At 37.2% G+C, this 19,039-nt stretch overlaps 1 protein-coding gene across 1 annotated transcript; it reads left to right on the top strand.

The window, feature by feature from the left end:
• Positions 1-26: 26 nt before the first annotated feature.
• Positions 27-16,706, top strand: TRMT44 (tRNA methyltransferase 44 homolog). The gene is made up of 11 exons (XM_021550776.4): positions 27-408; positions 2,276-2,393; positions 3,212-3,431; positions 4,313-4,381; positions 6,552-6,659; positions 8,066-8,137; positions 10,776-10,882; positions 11,502-11,685; positions 12,357-12,747; positions 13,578-13,694; positions 16,136-16,706. The coding sequence occupies exons 1-11, from the start codon at positions 45-47 to the stop codon at positions 16,366-16,368; spliced, it is 1,983 nt and encodes a 660-aa protein (XP_021406451.3). The 5' UTR covers positions 27-44; the 3' UTR covers positions 16,369-16,706.
• The last annotated feature ends 2,333 nt before the right edge of the window (positions 16,707-19,039 follow it).

Below are 19,039 nucleotides of genomic sequence, written 5' to 3'. Positions count from 1 at the left end.
CAGCCTGCGACGCGCTCCGCCTCCCGGCGCGGCTCGGGCGGCGGATGGGGCCGGTGGGGACTGCGGCCGTGCGGGACCCCGGCGGCGCCGCGCTGCCCCGCGGCTTCTGGGCGGCCGTGCGCGTGTGGCTGGAGAAGCCGCAGGTGGCCAACAGGCGGCTGAGCGGCGCCGCCGTCCAGGCGGAGGGCACGGTGCCGCTCGGCGAGGGCGGGGAGACGCCGCCATCCGAGGGGCGAGCGGCGGGGGCCGCGGAGCTGGGCCGGCTCTGGAGGGAGGTGCGGGGCCAGCTGGCTCTGCCGCCGCCCCTGACGGGCTGGGGCGGGCCCGGCGAGCTCCGCGCCGTGCTGAGGACGCTGCTGCCCCGGGGCCGCGCCGCCGCGCCCCCGGCCCGCGAGCTGGCGGTGCAAGGTGAGCGTGAGGGGCCGCGGCTGCCGCGGGCCTGGCCCCTCGAATTCACTGCTGGCTGGTGATTCAGGTCCTGACAGATTCATCTATTGTCCGCGACAGGCCATTGCAATAAACGCAGTATAGACATCTTAAAGTATCCTGGTTTCAAATATTAAACACAGTATAGACATCTTAAAGTATCCTGGTTTCAAATATTATGGTTTTGGCTGTCTTTCCAGAAGATTGTAGGAATTTTATGGTTATCTAGCTCATTCTCATTGATTCTCTGTTTCCTGAAGACACAGAATGAATAAATTTTAAAAGTCTGAAACAACCCAAAGTTAATTTATAGTGGAAGACTGTGAGAAAAACTTGGAAAAGAGGGATGTTTAAGGTTGGGTGGGTGCTTTTGAGGTTGTCTCCTAGATGAGAGAGATGCCGTTTTTGTGGGAGCGAGGAGGGACTTCTGTCCCGATCGTGTGCTGAGGGTTGATTTTTACTTTTCGTTGTTGTGCCAGGGATCATTGGCATTTCAGCAGTTGAAATACATGAATACAGCATTTGAAATAAAAGGGTTGTGGCACCCAGGAGCTCCTGTCACGAGTAATCTGCCCACGCACAAATGCTGCTCCTAGCACAGCCCTAGTGACCGGCTTGCCTGGAGTGACTGTAGTGGTTGGAAATGTGGAATTAATGAAGAGAGTAGGCAGCTGTGGCGCCTACCTGGCCAATGTTTGTATCAACTTTCATAATGCTTAGTATTGCTTCAGAAAGGAGCTCAACTTGGATTTTACCTGTTGTGTTGGGGTGATTTGTGTTTTTTTTGTTTTGTTCTGCTTTGTAGTGTTTTTTTACACTGTATGATGGTAATATGCTCCAATAAATCCTGCTATTATAAAGAAACTTACATAGGGTAGAACTTGACACAATTTCTAAGATAAATTTTGGAAAAAACGTTGATATGGATTAAATTCTAATAGTAATGTTTTGGAAAGGATCAGAATTCCAGAAACAACTCAACTTACAATTCAGAAAGACAGATAGTCATTTATGGGACACATCTGGGATGTTCTTGAGGCCTATGATTCTTACCTGGTGCCCTCAAGAGAAATAGTTTATGTTGTAGTTTTGATTTATTTTTCTCTTTTGATGCTAAGAGAAGATGCTTCTGAACTGCATCTGTAGAGCGTATCTCTAAGAAAAAGCCTAGGAGATTTTAATTTTTTTTTTTAACAATTAAAAAATGTTAGAGCTGGCATTGCTAAGGATGAGACAAGATAGCAAGATTTAACATTAGCTCTACTGCTAATTAATTCTTTCTTGCCTAACTCAGAAAATTTTGGAGTCCATTGAAAATTGATTATGTAGCCAGTGTAGCATTTTTACTTGCAAGAATGCTTGTTTTGATGGTAATTCAAAAACCAGTTTCAAAACTGAGAACTGAGTAAGTTATTGTGAAAAAACTGCCCTAGGTAAGCAATGGCTGAAAAGATTTTTTTAGTTTTTTGGGGAAGTAATGCTGCATATACACCTGCTTCCCAGGACTCTGGATTTGCTGTGGGATATGGAAAAGCAGCAGTCGTATACTAGAAAAATCTTATTGTTTAGTCTTTACTAAAATAGTTAGGTGTGATGAAAATGAGTAGTCCTGGTCAGCCCTAGATATTTTGGAAACATCGTGCCATAGAATGCTAAATTTGGAAAATTCAAATCATCTGGTAGTTTCAGATGTCAGGAACACCAAGAACTGATCTATTCCTGTTATTGTGATCCTTTCTGTATTTTCTTAGATCTTGCCTCTCTGGTTTGCAGGCAGAAGTTCATTTTGGGGCTAACCAGGGTGGGTTGCACCATGGAATAATAAATCCTTATTTGCATATCTTTTCAGATGTTTACAATGGAACTGTGACCTTTCTGCCTTTGGAGGAAAACAGTGAAGGAAAATACCAGGTTAAAAAATGCAATATTTACCAAATTCAACTTAAACACATAAAAGATGAGGAATGGTAAGTATGGGAGTAAGAGAGAAAGCAAGCAGTAAATGATTGCAGGAGTCACACAATGGTTTAGTATTGGTATGTAGGCAGTTTAGATTTTATAATTTTCTGCTTGATTAGTAAATTTCAGTAGTGATGTGATACGAGTGGATAGCATTCTCTAAAAAGAAACATCTACAATACTCAGAAATAGTGTAAAACAAACCTTTGAATGTGAACACAGACTGTGGTCTAGAAAGAATACGCGTCTTCTGATCACTAGGATAGCAGTGCCTCTTGGAAAGGGTCTGTGGGTGTTAGTAAGGGTGAGGGTCCAACTGGAGTAAATGACTGAACTTTAGTCACTAAATGTAGACCATTCAGTTTGGTCCTGAGCATCTGGGGATGCTCTAATAAAGTCTGAATAAATTTAGAGATGATGAAATAATGAGTTATGGCAATAGGTATATTTTTCTCTTAATTTTGCCTGTTATTTTTCAGAAATTTCAGAAGTTGACTTTCTCTGTTTAGTGTTCGGTTATCTTGTGAAATCAGGTTGCTCATCATATCCGAGTCCTCATTTATTGTGTTAAATGTGGCATGGACTCTTATGTTTGAATTGAGAGATAATGAGCTAACAAAATTCAGGAGAAACAGTTCCATTATTCAGTAACTTTACTGGTTTATTTTCCTTTTGTTTCTCTACATATTTACTTATTCTTCAGTCTAGTTTTATATCTCTGATCTGCTGATTTTCTCCACTTCATCCTTGTTTTCTCTGTCCTTGAGATAGCTGAAATGATGAGATGCTGTATTTATACTAAGTTATTTTCTTGTTTGTTTTTAAGGTCTGTATCTATTGTAGCTCCATTTCCAGAAGATTGGTTTTCAGATGGAATTGTGTACCCCAAACTAGCATGGCTTGGAAATGAACTTTTGTCCAAACTGGCTAAATGGTCTGTGCAGCAAAAGCCCAGTGGGTTTAAAAGTACACTCTCACTCATTTCACTAGCAAAGTACAGCAAGGTTTATCAGGACCTCAAAGAAAAGTACAAAGAGATGGTAAAGGTAAGTTTAGCAGTAAATGTAGTAATCCTTCCCTTTTACACCTCCCTCTCCAAAACTTTTGGAGGTTAAGATTTAACCTATCTTATTATGTGTTTGAGTTAGATGAGCAATGTTGTAATTCTTTTTCTCTTATCCTGGAGATCCTGAAGAGCAACAGAGTGCTGTATGAAGTAAGGTCTGTAATCTTGCAAACTTGGCTCTAACTGCAAACAAAAAGATTGGTAAATGCTTTTGTAAAACATACAGTGAAAATGTTCTACTGTTAATATTTCTGTACTAACAGGAAGATACATAGGAGAGAATTAGAGGTTTGGGTAAGGCAATGATTCAGTCTTGAGTTCTGCAGTGGAATCGCTGGTGTTGACCATTTTAGTCTTTGTTTCAATTCTTCATTTACAAAGTAAATTATATTTATATATATATGGGGAATTATACTTGTGCATTCTGTCTTCCTACTTCAGATTTTGATTCTTCATGTGTTGTGCCAAGATAATTCTAGGTCCGTTCATTGTGAAAGAAATTTACAAATGTTCATGTTTTCAATGTTGCAGTGGTACAGATAAGATTTTTTTTTTTTCTCATGAGAAAGTTAAGCAAAAGATACATGGTCTGTTAAAGAACAGATGCAGCTATTTACTTGTGACCTGCACATGTGGAGCCAAAATGTTCTTAGAAACTTTATTATTTGGTTGAATCAAACAGTTTTTATATTCTCTGGGTATATGTTAATAAGGTTAAAATGCAAAATCTGTGAAGTCCAAAAACCTACTGAAGTGAATAATATCGAAATTGCTGTGTCTGAGCATTTTTGAGGTTATTTCAGATGATGGAGAAAATAAATTTTTACCTATTTTTCATTCTGTTTTTTTTTTTCCCTGAAGGTGTGGCCTGAGGTGACAGATCCCGAGAAATTTGTTTATGAAGATGTTGCCATTGCCACTTATTTGCTGGTAAGGAAGTGCTTTACCTAATAATATGTTGTAAGGTTATATTTCCTAATAATAGAACCTCTCTAAAGAAAATAATTTTAGAATTAAACAAAAACTTCCTTGTGAAGATATGATGAGGATTTGCAGTCTTTTGTCACAAGAAATTCATCTACATACACAAGATTTATTTATTTCTAAGTGAGAAAGCCAAAAGCACTAATGTAGAAGTGATAAGATGGATCAGTTGAAGATTAGGATTGATTGTGTTACAAATTTTTCTATTACTTGTTCATTTTATACTATGAACAAATAAACACAGTTTTTCACTGCTGCGCCTTTTTTGATAAAATTTCAGCTCAAATCCCATCTTCAAGCGTAATTAGGTCAACTGCAGATGCTAGAAGTGCAGATAAATGCTTGGTGCAGTTTTCTCAAGCATCTACCTACTTAAGATTCTATGAAAATTCTGCCACCTGCAGTTCTTAGAAACTTCAGGTTTTTAAAAGGTAGGCACATAAGTGTTTTTGTTTGCCATCCAGGGTGTGGTAAGAAGATGTCTACATTGAACTATACTTGTAGCATCTTACGTAAATCAGTATTTCTGAGTAAGTTTGCTCATTTACAGTACTCACTGAGGACTAATTTATTTTGTTAATTAAGTGTTTAACTTTAGATACTGGCTTGTAGAAAGAGCTATGTAATAGACTCATCTTTGCCATTTTTACCACCATCTTAAGATTCAATGTTGAAAATTACGAATTTAGTTTTAGCCAGCTACAAGAAAATTCTGGAGTGATAGCATTTTTATACATGAGAATGTTGGTTTACAGTGATTATGTTTTGGCTAATATAGCAGTAGTTTTCATAAAGTCATTAGTCATTCAATATGCAGCTTAGGTAAATGGAAACTTCAAGTATATTATTAATAATTTAACCTGCTGCAAAATGTTCAGGTATCTATTTGATAGTGTATGAAGGTCATTGCTTAGAAGTACATTACACAGGTGATTTTCTAAGAAAATGTAGTTCCAGTGTTAAGTTTTTCTGGGTTTATGGCATCTGCATATGACCTCTTTTTCTTTTCCAATCATATTGAGGTCACTCACTGTCCAGGGGCATGGCCAAGGACATAGCTGTTGTGTTGTGAAAAATCCTGCAGGAGTTAGAGGATAGGTAGGATCTGGGAATGAGGTAATTATGGATTTCTGGGATACTGCATGGAGTGCCAAAGTGCAATGATTGGTACATCTAAAAACATAATCCAAGAGATTAGCAGACTGTGTTTGTCTTCAGCTTCTTCCCCTCTAGCAAATCTGACAATGTTACAAATAGTTAATTCATAAATACTCTTCAAGATTTTTGGTAGTCATAGTGAAAAATCAGAGTGCAGAGTTATGAATGTGTGGTCTGTAACTTCTTATTGAAGGAAGAAGAATTGGAAAATGGTAAAGGTTAGTTCATGTTCTGCAGAGAAACAACCACTTATTAATTATGGATGATATATCTGTGGAAAAGGACCTACTTATGTACAGATCAGGGACTAAGATTTGGCTAAAAGCTCTGGGGTCCCTTAGCTGATGTAGAATTTGGGGCAGTTAACGTGCTAGGTAACCTGTTGCTTTGTTCAATAGAAGTGATGTTACACATACCAGTATATCACCAAGCAATTATAAAGAATATTTTGGGACTTATTTTTAGCTCTGCCATCAATGCTTTCTTTAGTACAGCGGATATAAATGCATCTGTAGTGTTACTTGCAGAGACACTGATGAAGTTTACTTGATACATCCCTTACTTTTCCACTGTTCTTCACTTTCACCCATTGGTTTAGCAACTTATTTTACATTTATGTTCATTCTAGCCCAGAGTTGTAAAGCCATGATTAATTTAAACTTCCAATGACTCAAAATGGAGTGGAGGGTGTGCTTGGCACTTAGAAAACTATTGATACTTTGCAAAATAATTCTTGTTTCACTCCATAAACAGTGCTTTTCTGTTTTAGTGTTTTGTTTTGGGGGTTTTTTTAGATTTTTTTTTTTTTTCCTAAGTTTATTTTACCTGTGAGTGCAGTGAATGTTTTCTCTCAAGTCTGCATTTCCAGGTTTCCTCTTTCATCTCCAATAACTTTTGATGGTTTCTTGCAGGGAGACTTGAGAGCAGAAGCCTAATATGTTCTGTTTTCTTGTCTTAGGTTCTTTGGGAAGAAGAGAGAAAAGAAAAAGGATTGACCAAGAAACAGTCATTTGTAGATCTTGGATGTGGAAATGGTTTGCTGGTTCATATTCTAAACAATGAAGGGGTAAATAGAATGTTTTTTAAAATAATTATTAAAAACTAGTGTCAGTATTCTTGTTATGCTGTCCTTTTATGTGGCATACAAATAGCCAAAATAAATTAATTCATGTTTCTAAAACAGGATATTTTCACTCTAGTTACTAACAGAAAATCCTACCAGAGGATTAGACCATTCATTTATTTATCTTAATTAGTATATTTCATTTAAATTCAGGGCTATTTTTCCTGAGCTAAGAAACTAAGAGGAAAAACTAATGGAGTCCTTTCGTTATGCAAAAAAGAATGTAGAATTTTGACACAGGTTCTCTGTCACAAGATGTGTTCATGAACTTATTTTTATCCAAACTGAATTCTACTTGTGATGTCATAAAATAATTTTCTATATCTTTGCCAGAGACCTGAGATTTCTTAATTAAAAATTCCTTAGAGCATACTGTACTTTTTGCAGTAAAAATGTGGCAACAGCATAATTCGGTTTGTTGAGGCATAGTTTCTAAAATAGAAACTGTTCTGAAAGAACAGTGAGACTAAACAAAACCCATTGAAGTTGGGTTTGTCTGTTTCAGAAAATTGCATTTTCCATTTCTGGGAGAACATGGGGAAATTTATAGAGGAAATAAATATCTCTTATTAGATAAAGAGATGTCATTGGGGGGTAGGGAAATGTTCCAAGTTCTTCTAGCACAAAGTATCTATTGTTGTGTGGCCAGAAAACTTGAGTGCAATATAAGCTGCTGTTTTTTTCCATCTGGATTTTTCAATCAGTCATTCATTCAGTGCTGACAAACACTGCCTGTCAAAAAAATTGTGTATGAGAATTTTAGGAGACTTTTTTTAGTAATTGATTTTTCCTAGTTCTGCACTGTGTTCTGGGATTTCAAATACTACACATTTTGATTTCCAATCTATTTAGTCTTTCATTCATACAGGGGAAGAGAGTGTTTGGGTTTCAGTAGTTGAAAGGTGGTTCCCCACTGAGGACTGCTTAGAGTAGCATTCTTCTTTGAGTCTTGTGGGTGCTGCAGTAGTACTCATCCTGTGAAAGGTTTTGATATTTTAAAAACAAACAAACCAAAAATCAACACCTCTGCTTTTATATTTGTAGGGATAGAGATTTTAAGAGCAGTCTCAGTAGGTATGCCCGGGTAAAATTTTGAACCAGATATATTCTTTAAGATTTCCTAGTAATACCCTTCATATTTCAAAGGGAAGAAAGGGAATAAAAGTATTCAGCTGAAATGGCAAAGCTAGTTTTTGTTATGTGTCTAAATTTTAGCATGAATAAAATAATTGAAGTTAATATGTATTAACTTAATTAATATGTATGTAAATATTTACTGAACCTATTTGAAATTTCTGAAAAAAGTAGTAGTACTTAAATTGCGTATTTTTGTTGTTCAAATATTTCAGCATTCAGGCAGAGGAATTGATGTGAGGAGAAGAAAAATATGGGACATGTATGGACCAGAGACACATTTAGAGGTATTATGCAAATGTATGTCAGTTTTACTGATACGTACATTTATTAATTTGTTCATTGTTTCAGGGGTATTGATGCAAGTGTAAGGAAGCATACTGGGTTACACACAGTAGTCTAAAGGGACCCGTGGGTTTGGTATGATGCTACCCATATTCCTTGGGGGTGAAGTAAGTTGTAAAGGGAATATGAGAAAAATATTGTATTGTACCTTTGCATATTTGCAACTTGTTTGTTTCTCATCCAGGAACCACTGGCATGATTTCTTACTGCATATACAGACATGCACACCATGAAACAAGCTTTCTTTTTACCAGATGATCAATATTAAGCAGCTTTATTTGCACCACTTGTTCATAAAAGATAATAAAGACACTCATAATTTGGGATAATTATTTTAAAGTGATTCTGACCTTGTTGTGCCATGTTCTGTTTTGGGGGCAAAATTGTTGAACCTCAGAGGAGCCAACCTAAATAATTGTAATAATAGCCTTCAAAAATGAACAGGAAAAGAGTCTGCAAAAAGGATTATATTTCAGGTTTCATGTTATCATTTTTATGAACAATTTGAGCACAGGAACATTGACTTTGATTCTGATACTGATTCAATCTAATAATCTGATACTCATTAAAGTGTAGTGCTAATGAGCAGTTGCCCTTTGGAGGTGAGGTGTTCCTGGTTTTTTGTTCTGCAGGTCTAAAATTTCTTACTCTGTTCTGTCAAAATTTATCAGCTCCCAATATAGTAAAATAATTTTCCACCTGTGGTTACTCTCTAGTAGTGTTGCTTAAAGTTAATTCAAAATATTAAGAATTGTTTATTCAAAAACTAAGATGCTAACTTATGAAATTATGAAAAAACATCAATTTTCACAGATGGGAGGTCACAGATTTCAGTGTTGTGTAGCCTTCTCTTTGCCACCCTGCCATTTTGGGTACAAGTTGCCAAAACTGCCATATTCCTTTACTGCAGTCTGCAAGCAGACCTTCCTGTAAAGCTTCGACAAACAACCTAAACCATCAAGCTGCGGTGCTCCATCATTCCTATGTTCTGTATTAAGTAACATCTAATCATGATGAACAACATTGTCTCCTTATCTTTGTGTTACATGTTCCTTTTTCTGCCCAGAAAGAAACAATAAAATATATGATGACAAAAGTGATAATTTATGCTGGAAGGAGTTAGACCATGAGCAGGAAGGGTGAAATGATTTTGCAAGGCTCCTGTAGCTCTGGGAGCTACAGAAGGAAAGAGCACCTGCTCACAGCCTGTTGTTACCCCTGAAGCTAATTTTGTTTTGATCTTTACTTACAGCACGAGTTGCAGGGTAGATGTTGTCACTTGTGTGGTTCAGTACAATTCTAACAGCCTAAATGGATGCAACAGGTGGCACTCTGTTTCCAAACTGCTGTCAGACATGGTGAATACAAATTTGACTAGGGGTGACTGTCAAATAGGGCAGTGTGGCACTGATAATTCATGCTATGCCTAAATTGAATGATCAAAATTGAAATGTAAAGTATGAGTAATGTGTTTAATCAACCTTAAGAAAACACTTACCAAAGGCTTGGTAATTCAACATCCAGTAATCTGCCAAAAAGCATGTTACATTCATTATCTATAAATGTTCATACATATCTAAAAATGAACTGTGGTATTTAAAGTGAACAATTTTAAGTGAACAATCACCATATTGATTCTTAAGAGGGATTTGGAAAGTAATCAAGATAGTCTGAATTCCCTAATAAAGGGTTTTGTTTTATTTTATTTTTTTAATTCGTATACAGATACTGCTTTGCATGTGCATGTGAATTTTAAGCTCTTAAAACATATAGTTTCTATATAAAAAAAGATTATGGGTGTAATTTTCAGAATTTTCCCTAAAGGACTGTAGAAATTCAAATCTAAAACTTTTTTCAAATTTGCCCAATAATTTTTTTTTTTGTTCATACACATTTTCAGGGAAGAGTGACTACTTCCATGGTGTCAACATCTTTCAGTACTTTCTCTGCTGAACTTAGTTCAAAGCGAGAAGATGTATTTGTGAGGCACAAACATTATAGCCACTGTAGAACATTTGATTTTAGCCTGTATGAAGAGTTCATACTCTTAGTTTTATTTGGGGTTTCTTTTGTTTGTTACTGTTTTATTATATGTGAATGATAGCATGTGAAGAGTGGTGTTCTGTATACTAGGATTTGATTTGGGCAGCATCTGTGAAGGAGGAGAAAATAATAATGAAGCGGTGTTCTGATTAATTGCTATGTGAGTCCTACAGGCTGCAAGACAGCAAATTAAGTGCCTTTCTGAAAAACTTGAGTTCAGGCATACAAGTGGCAGAAGGAGATTGGCAAGAAATCATAATTTAGTGTATGACATTTGTTTATATATATTTAAATGCTAGATATTTTAATCAGTTATTCCACTGTTTTTTTGACCCATGTGTTGTGGGTGTTTGTTGCTTAATTACTTCTCTGTAGCTATAAAAAATTGCTAACTGAGGAAAACATTGTTGGTGTCTGTGGTGCTCACTCACTTTGTATTTGTCAGCTGGTATTACTTTACATTATTGCTTAGTGCTTTAAATAAATTGCATTAAAGAAACCTGTAATAGGATTCACTTACTGTGTTTTGTTTTTTAGGAAGCTACAATCATTCCAGGTGACAGTAATCTCTTTCCAGATACTGACTGGCTCATAGGAAACCATTCAGATGAGTTAACACCATGGATACCTGTAATTGCAGCTAGGTATTTTTGCAGAGGAAGGGGAGTGGGATGGAAGGAATCAAAAAAAAACGGGCAGAAAAAAACCAAACTACCCTCCCATAATTACCTATGTGGGCTTGATTAAAAACTGTCAGCTTTGGTTCCACACCTGTTGTTGTAAGACTGGTTTTGATGCAAGCTGATTATTTTTACAAAGTGGAGAAGCACAGATGTAATATTTACTTTCTCATAGAATTCAGTGCAGCATTTTGCTTTTGATATTTAAAAACCAAAACTGTTTTTTATTCCTTATACATGAAGCTGTTTGTGTTGTTTTGTTGTCTTTTTTTCTTGTAAATACAAGCTTATGGTTCTACCTGCCCTTGAGCTGTTGTGCTCTTTACAACGAGCAATAGTAATTTAAAGTTTTACTTCTGCAAACTAAGTTGGCAGAGTAGGATGCTGCATCAGATACTTAGTAAAATGGTATTTTTGACTAAACTAATAGTTCAACTGAAAGGGCAAGTTATAAATAGTACTGCATGAAGATCTGTTGCTTAATAAAAAATTTCATTGTTGCTTTTGTCTGATCGATTGTTTGTTAAATTTTTGTATTTTCTGAGATAACTTACTGTTCAGCAGTTTGTTATCCTTCTTGTAGGTCTTCCTATTCATGTTGCTACTTTGTGCTGCCATGCTGCTTCTTTGATTTCCATGGAAAATACAGACGTAGACAAAGCAAGAAAACTCAGTACAGAGAATATCTTGATTTTGTTGCCCAAGTTGGATTTGTATGTGGCTTTCATGTGGAAGAAGATTGTCTTAGAATTCCATCAACAAAAAGGGTAATTTTGGTCTCTGTAGGGCTTTTGTCTTTTGTTTTTTTTTAAAATCGGCTCTGATTGAAGCATATGGTTATTCATTGTTATTGTTTTAAGATAAGACTGTAGGCAGCTTCATTACTTGATACAATATACTCTGAAAAGAGATTAAAAATACTCATTTTTATGTTGGAAATTCTACTCTAAATGTTATAGGTACAGTCTTAAAACAGGAAAAAGTGAAATTTTTCATGGTTTTCTCTTATGTCATTCTGTATGATGGAAAAACTTTAAAAACATTACTTTTTGCCTTAATTTTTCTAGCTGCCTGTCTTACTTCTTTGTACTTAATTTTATTTTACTTAATTGCTGTTTTTCTTGTCCAATGAAATTCAAAATGAAATGTTCTCAGAGTAGGAAGAAGTATCCAATTTTAAATAATCTGAGGGTCAGGAACAATATTTTTGCTGTGTAATTGTAAAGCATCATGGATTATGATTTGTTTACTGGATTTCTTCTGGGGCACCAGCATTCAAAAACTGGAATTAAAAACCCCTCAGGTGTTACTGAGCATTGAGTTGGTATTGGATTTTATTGTAGCTGGTGAGAAACCTGCATAAACATGTGGAGGTTGTGGGGTTGGGTGTTTTAAGTACAGGACTCTGATAGTGATTTACTTGTTTCTACTAAAATAGGTCAGCTTTATTGGGAAAAGCAGGAGCTACCGAGCTGCAGAACATGCTCTGATTGACAAGCAGATAACACAGTTCATTAACAGTCGTCGGACCTGTGCTGTGGCCGCGTGGGACAGAAGCGTTGGATTTAACCATGAAGATCACTGTGGTGGTCTGTGCAAAGAAGCAGGCTCAGAACCTCTTGAAGGTGACACTGAGACAGCTGGTACAGTTTGGATGCCTGGATTTCAACCCAGAGAAAAAGTAGAACAAGTCAGAAATTGTGTTTCCCTCCCTCGGGATTTTGTAGATGAAGTGGTTCTCAATGTGGCGAACTTGCTGTTAAATGCAGCCCCCCAAAAATCATGTTCTGATAAGCAGGGTGGAAATTCGAATACCTGGAATCAAGGAGGTGAGGTTATCTTTCCTTTGCACTGTCTTTAGCTGGTAGAACATGTCTTTTCCAGCAAATTTACATGTTTGTGAACAGATTTTTAGGAAACATCGACAACATACAGTCACAATCAAAAGTGCTTTTTTTTCTCCACTATGTTTTATTGCACGTAGAAAATATTTTGAAATTGGTTTGAGTTTTTGTCCTGGTTTACACCTAAATACTATTATAGAATCGATTTTTATTAAACCAAACCAAACTAAACCCACAACTCTACCCTATTTGGGGACAATATTATGGTTTAGAATATTAACATAATCATTAGCTATAATTCTGTAAGAGTTTGTAAGAAGTCAAAGTGCCATTAGGTTACAGCATGATTAGGAATTTTTAGTTTAGTTTTAGGAAGGAAAAGAATGTTAAGCTGCTGTTAATTGTATAAGCAGTCAGTTCTTACTACTATCATCTTTCAAGTTTCTTCCATCTGTTTTTATTATTTACTCCCTGTAGTTTGCCATATGTTACTAACCGAGTCTTCTAACTGCATGCTTATAAACACTGCTTATTGCTATGAGGGTTATATGCTACTGTAAAAAAAGCAGAGCAAATAAAAAGTGTGTCTTACTGTGGAAATTCTGACCTGAGTCCTGTAAAATGAAAGCTGATGTTTTACAAACAATATACATATAAAATATATACCATATATCATAATATGAGAAAAAAGTTGCTGCAGTCCTAGTAGATAATTCTGACATTCTTCTCCTAATCGTTACCTTATATAGAAGTTGAACTGTGTTAAGGTTTTATAGAGAAAAGTTTTTAGTAATTCTGCCATTTTTTAAATGCAGGAAGTCTTTCCTTGAGAGAAGTGGCAGAACACTTGGATAAAGAGATTTTAAAAAAGCTGAAAAGTGAATATGGAGGCCTGCAGACACTACTCAAGAACAATCATCAAGTATTTGAAGGTAAAGGAGTTTTGAATTTTGTTTTTTTTCTTCTTAATTATTTATTTTATCTCCTCTATATACAGTTAAACTTAACTGAGAAATTACTATGGTGGTGGTTTTTTAACTGCTTTTTGTATCTTTGTGGAAAGTTGAATATTCTTTATGTGCCCATTGCTCCAAGATACTGTTAGTAAAACTCTTATAAATGAGATTGGTAAAGCATCAATCAGCAAAACATTCTACACTGACTGTATCTGAAAAGACAAACCTTTAGTTTAAGTGGCTGATTTGATGCTATTCTTTGACCTTTTATTTTTGTTTCTTTTTATGAATTGCTGATGGTTTTGAGGCTGTCAAATACAGAGCAATTTTACTAAAGCATTTAGTAAACTAAATAACTGAGGCTTAGTCTGACCTCACCAAGCCCCAAAGTGTAAATGCTGATGTAAAATAAATTAGCCTCCTTAAGAATCTATAATTATGAGGCTTGATGTGTTTATAAAACTTGTGTTAGTGTTGCTGGTGGTAGCATGGCAGAAAGAACTCAGTGGCAGGTCTCTGTGGCTGCCTGGATTTGTTGATAGCAGTTTTTGGGTTTGGAGTTTTTTATCTCTGTAGTAATGTGTGGTGACACTGTGCTTTGTGTAATTGGTTGAGGCTTTTTTTGTCAGTGTGAAGTTTTGCAAAACTAAAATGTAGCTTTGGAGTAATACGAGATCTTCAAGGTTTTATCAGCATTACAGCTGCTTCAAATTTCAAAGTGTGTTATGTCCTGACAGTTCTGTCTCTTGTAAAATACTGCTTAACTAAACCATGGCAAGTAATCTTAAGTATGCAACCTGTTTGTTGCCAGTGGTCAACTTAAGCAAGATTAGCATCCACTAAATATTTTTGTATGCTTTGCTGATAAAATCCTCTGAATTACTATCCATTAAAAAGTTGGTCACATGGAGTTCATTATGTGTCTGAATTTGTTCCCTATCATTAGATATAGCTGAAATAGGTTTTGCTAAGTGTTACATTGTAAATGGAATGAACGTTTTAAATTGGCTTGGAGGCTGTGTGCACATTATCTATGGAGAAAGGTCTGACTTTATCCTGGACTGTCTCAGTAATTTATGTCATTTATTATCAATTTATTATGGGCCTGGGGAGAGACCATGTGATTCCTCCCTTAGTAGCATGTCACCATAACAAGAAACTTCTGATGGTCTCCAAGGACATTGTTCCTGCCCAGGTGGACAGAGAAGAACATGGCTACAGCTCTTCTCTCATCTTTACTGAATTTTTTTTCTTTTAAAACATGGAAATGGATGGATGTACACACACACCAAACAAAAAGTTGGTCTTAGAATAACTGATTGGTGGCAGTTTCTTTAGTTCAGTCTTGTCCAATACAAGACTGATTTTCTAGGGAAAAATTATGTTTGATAATAAATAGGTGCTAACTTTTCTTCATCTTTTGTGAGGGTTTTTAAAGCTCAGATGAAATTGCTTCTTGATTGGCTTAGTATGAGTTCAGACCTTACTGTGTATCACAAGGAGACCTGGGGACATTAATTCATCCAGGGCAACTGTGTGATAATTTAGCTTTCACTGGACTTGTTACTTTCTGAATAGCCATAATCAGAATGCAGAATAGTGTTGGTTAACTACTCTGAGCTACAAGTGTCTTGATACAGAAGGTTTGATTGAAGCAGAATATGAAAATATAGAGCATGGCAACTTAAAAGTGGCAGATTCTTCCCTGTTAATTTTCACTGCTGTCATCTGTTTTTTTCTTCCTTTTTGGCTAACTTCCTTTCATCTGTTTAGTTTACTCATTTAAGAAGCTGACAGAGATTCACAAGTGTGTGCATGTGCAGTTTATGGTCCTAACACAGCAAATGAATTTAAAAAACCCAAAGTGCTAAGTCCTTATTAACCAGTGATAATTTAGTGTTGGTTCATGTGAAGAATGAGACTTGTCATCTCCTCAGTGCAGTGCGTTTTTGGGTCAGTGAACAGTGAAAGTAGTAGAAGACACTGGTCATCACATTTTAAAAGTGGAATCATAAAGTTACAAACATGGGAAAAATTACAGTTCTTGAAGCTGAAACTTTTGTTAGAACTTGCAATCTAAGTTCAGATGATTTTAGTCAAAATATATAAAAATATTATATTTAAAATGAGCTAACAAAAGCTCTACAGAGGTGATGCAAAGGTACCTCAAACTATTCAGCATCCCAGTAAAACATCACCCAGGGAAATCAATCAAGTCATCTTTGTACTGTGTCTACATTGTCTTGGTTTGTTGTGTACTTCTTTCTGTTTCTGTACAAATGGCTCATCTAGTTTTGCCTGAGTGATCCATAATTTGTAGAATGTTTTTTATTTCCAGAATTTCACTACAATTTTTTCCACTATAATTGCCATGGATGTCTGCTAACAGCTGAATTTGTTTGTTTTTTTAATCTTAGTTCTAAATGGGAGAGTTCATATTCGTGACTGGAGAAAAGAGGAACCACCAAGTAAAACTAAACCTGAAGTGAAACGGCGCATTTCAGCTGAAGCATTTAAAACACGCCTCTGTTGGTTTTTCATTCATCATCCTGATGGTTGTTCTTTACCTTCTGAAGCTTGCCCATATGCCCATGGGACTGAGGAGCTAAGGCAGTCCCCGGTGATTAAAAAGAAAAAACATATACAGTAATAAAATTTGCAACTTTTGTTTAGGTTTATGTACATAACAGAATCTATGATTGACTTTGGGACTGCCTAGTGCATGAACATCTATAAAAAAATGGAGGGATTTCCCTCATTTCTGTGCATCTTATTTTGCAGTTGGTTTACAAATTCTCCTGTATTTCTAATTCTTTATATTTTTATTAACCAGGAAGTAAAGTACATATATATTTTTGGATTTGTCCTGTCTTGTCTAGCATGCATTTGTATAAGTAGAAAAGTTTAAAAACTTAATTTCCTGGGAAACTCCTCAAGATCCTTAATGAGATCAAAAGTACATGATGCAGCATTTTCAAACCCTGAAAATTAGCCTGTTTTGTTCCACATTTTCAAGGAGTGTTAAGGAAACTTCTCTGTCCAGCCATCCAGGTGCCACTCTGGCAGCCACAGCCACAGCACCTGAGCTGGGACTGAAGCCCCTTCACAGCAGGCAAGCTCCACTGAGCCCACAGTTGCCCTGCTTGTCTCCCTACGTCCCCCACATTCACACAGTTACACAAGGTTCCTTTACTCCCTAGCCCCAGGATTCCCCTAGCACAATCTCACATGTCTCAATCCTTAAAACAATTTAAACTTGGTGCAACAACAAAGTAACAGCTCAAGCTGCTGCCTCTGATGAGGGACCTTGTACACAGAAACTCCTGGGCTTTCATACCCTCACAGGCCCAGCACACAAAGTCTGGAGGTCCTCAGCTCCTGCCTCATCTGAGTGTCTGGTGCTGCCACAGGTTCCCAGCCCCTTTCCTATGGGAAGGGTGGCATTTCTCAGCCCCTTGCCTGGGGCTCTCACCAATCAGAGCTCAACCTGCAGCCCACACTGCAGCTGTTCATCTTGCTACCTGCCCTGAGTATGTTCCTCAATGGGAGGATTGTGAGAACCCCAGCCTTGTTTTGAGGGCCACATGTGGTGGTGAAATTCCTCCTCCAACCCGTGCTTCCAAAGAAAAACTCCGCAGGCTTAGCTGTTCGGTCTCAAGGCAGTTTATCGCTAGTTATCTAACAGATTATGTTCTTGGACTGCGGCTGTTTGATCAGCGGCCTGGGTAGAGGCACACACACACCCTGACATCCTCTCTGTCTGCTGTCTTCTTCGTCTCTCCCTCCGCCTAGGGCTGCTGCTATCTTTTATAAGATATATTACGTATAACATGTTTACAATTATTCCCCAATACCTACTACCTACGTTGCCAAGTGTTTTTCTACTCTAAACCAATCTGTGAGTGCCAACATCACCAAGAACATGGAGGTAAGGAAGAAGAAGGAAGAAGGATGGGTTCAGCCCACTTTCCTCCATCTTAGAACTTCTGACCCCCATGTACAAAGTGAAAACCCCCCTGTACATGTGTTAAAACCCCCCTGTACAATACTAAAAAAATTTCCCCTCTACTTTGTAACTACTTTTACTATACTATCTAACCTTTTGTGACTGCTCGTTCCACCTCCGAAGTTGGTAATTCATTCCATGGCTCAAACTCAAAATCACAGTTGTTTTTCAGCTGTCTGCCAGGGTCTAGAATGCTTCTGACCAAGGCCTGGAACCTCTAAAAATGTCTGAGAGACATTTTGAGTTCCCACAGAGGATTTATGGTTTCTTATATCTCATAGTGGCTCTTGGAGTCAGAAATTAGAGAGATTTCACTCTTTCCTGCCTTGATAGCTTCCTTTCCATGTTACTATGCAGTAATACTATAATAATACACTTCATAGTCCTTTCCTTGCTTTATATTTTGATTCAAAGTCATTGGCTTGTATGAACAACCTGAGAAATTACTGTGGAAGCCTTCAGACGTAGGTGTAGGTTTTTAGGGGTTTGTAGGCCACACTGTCATAGATTCATAGAATGAGTGATGCAAACAACCTTAAAGATCATCTAACACCCATGCCATGGGTAGGGACCTCTTTCACTAGGTCAGATTCCTCAAAGCCTCATCCAACCTGGCCTTTTCTTATTTTCAAAGTGAGGAGTAAAAGTAGAAAATGTGTTTAATACTATTGGGATGATGGGGTTCCTGTGTATCATATAACAAAGGAATGTTTAGCACTTTAAGCACCTTTTGGCATCTTTGATAGACTATAATTTTCTTACAAATGTTTAATTTTTAAATGCACATCCTAAGATGAATAATGAAGCTGATGAAGTGTCTAGAGAGCATGTCCTGTGAGGAGCAACTCAGGGAACTGGGGCTTTTTTAGCCTGGTGAAAAGGAAGCTCTCTACTACCTAAAAGGAGGTTGTAGTCAGGTGGGGATCATTCTCTTCTCCTAAGTAACAATAACAGGTAAAAAGAAAATTACTTCAATTTGCACCATGGGAGGTTTAGATTGGATATTAGGAAAAACCTCACCGAAAGACTTATCAAGCATTGCAACAGGCTGCCCAGGGAAGGAGTGGAATCACTCCACCATGCCTGGAGGTGTTTATAAGACACGTAGGTGTGGCATTTAGGGACAGGTGGTAAATTTGGCAGTGCTGGGTAAGTGGTTGGACTTCATGACCTTAAAGGTCTTTTCCAATCTAACCAATTCTATGATTCTGTCAACTTACCAGTGAACCTAATTACTACTCAGTGGCAGTCATTGAATGGGTGTCATAGTTCATATCTGTTAAGTACTTGTAAAGTTCAATATGTGCTGTACAAG

The sequence above is a fragment of the Lonchura striata genome, chromosome 4 (genome assembly GCF_050655825.1).
Source record: "Lonchura striata isolate lonStrDom1 chromosome 4, ASM5065582v1, whole genome shotgun sequence".
Lineage (NCBI taxonomy): Eukaryota > Metazoa > Chordata > Aves > Passeriformes > Estrildidae > Lonchura > Lonchura striata.
This window is presented reverse-complemented; position numbering and strand designations above follow the sequence as displayed.

Bases quoted from the DNA above. Each gene is read 5' to 3' on its own strand.
- TRMT44 (XM_021550776.4), top strand. From the start codon at position 45: ATGGGGCCGGTGGGGACTGCGGCCGTGCGGGACCCCGGCGGCGCCGCG. The intron at 4,382-6,551 runs GTAAGGAAGTGC...TTCTTGTCTTAG, and splicing joins CCATTGCCACTTATTTGCTG to GTTCTTTGGGAAGAAGAGAG. The intron at 8,138-10,775 runs GTATTATGCAAA...TTTGTTTTTTAG, and splicing joins GACCAGAGACACATTTAGAG to GAAGCTACAATCATTCCAGG.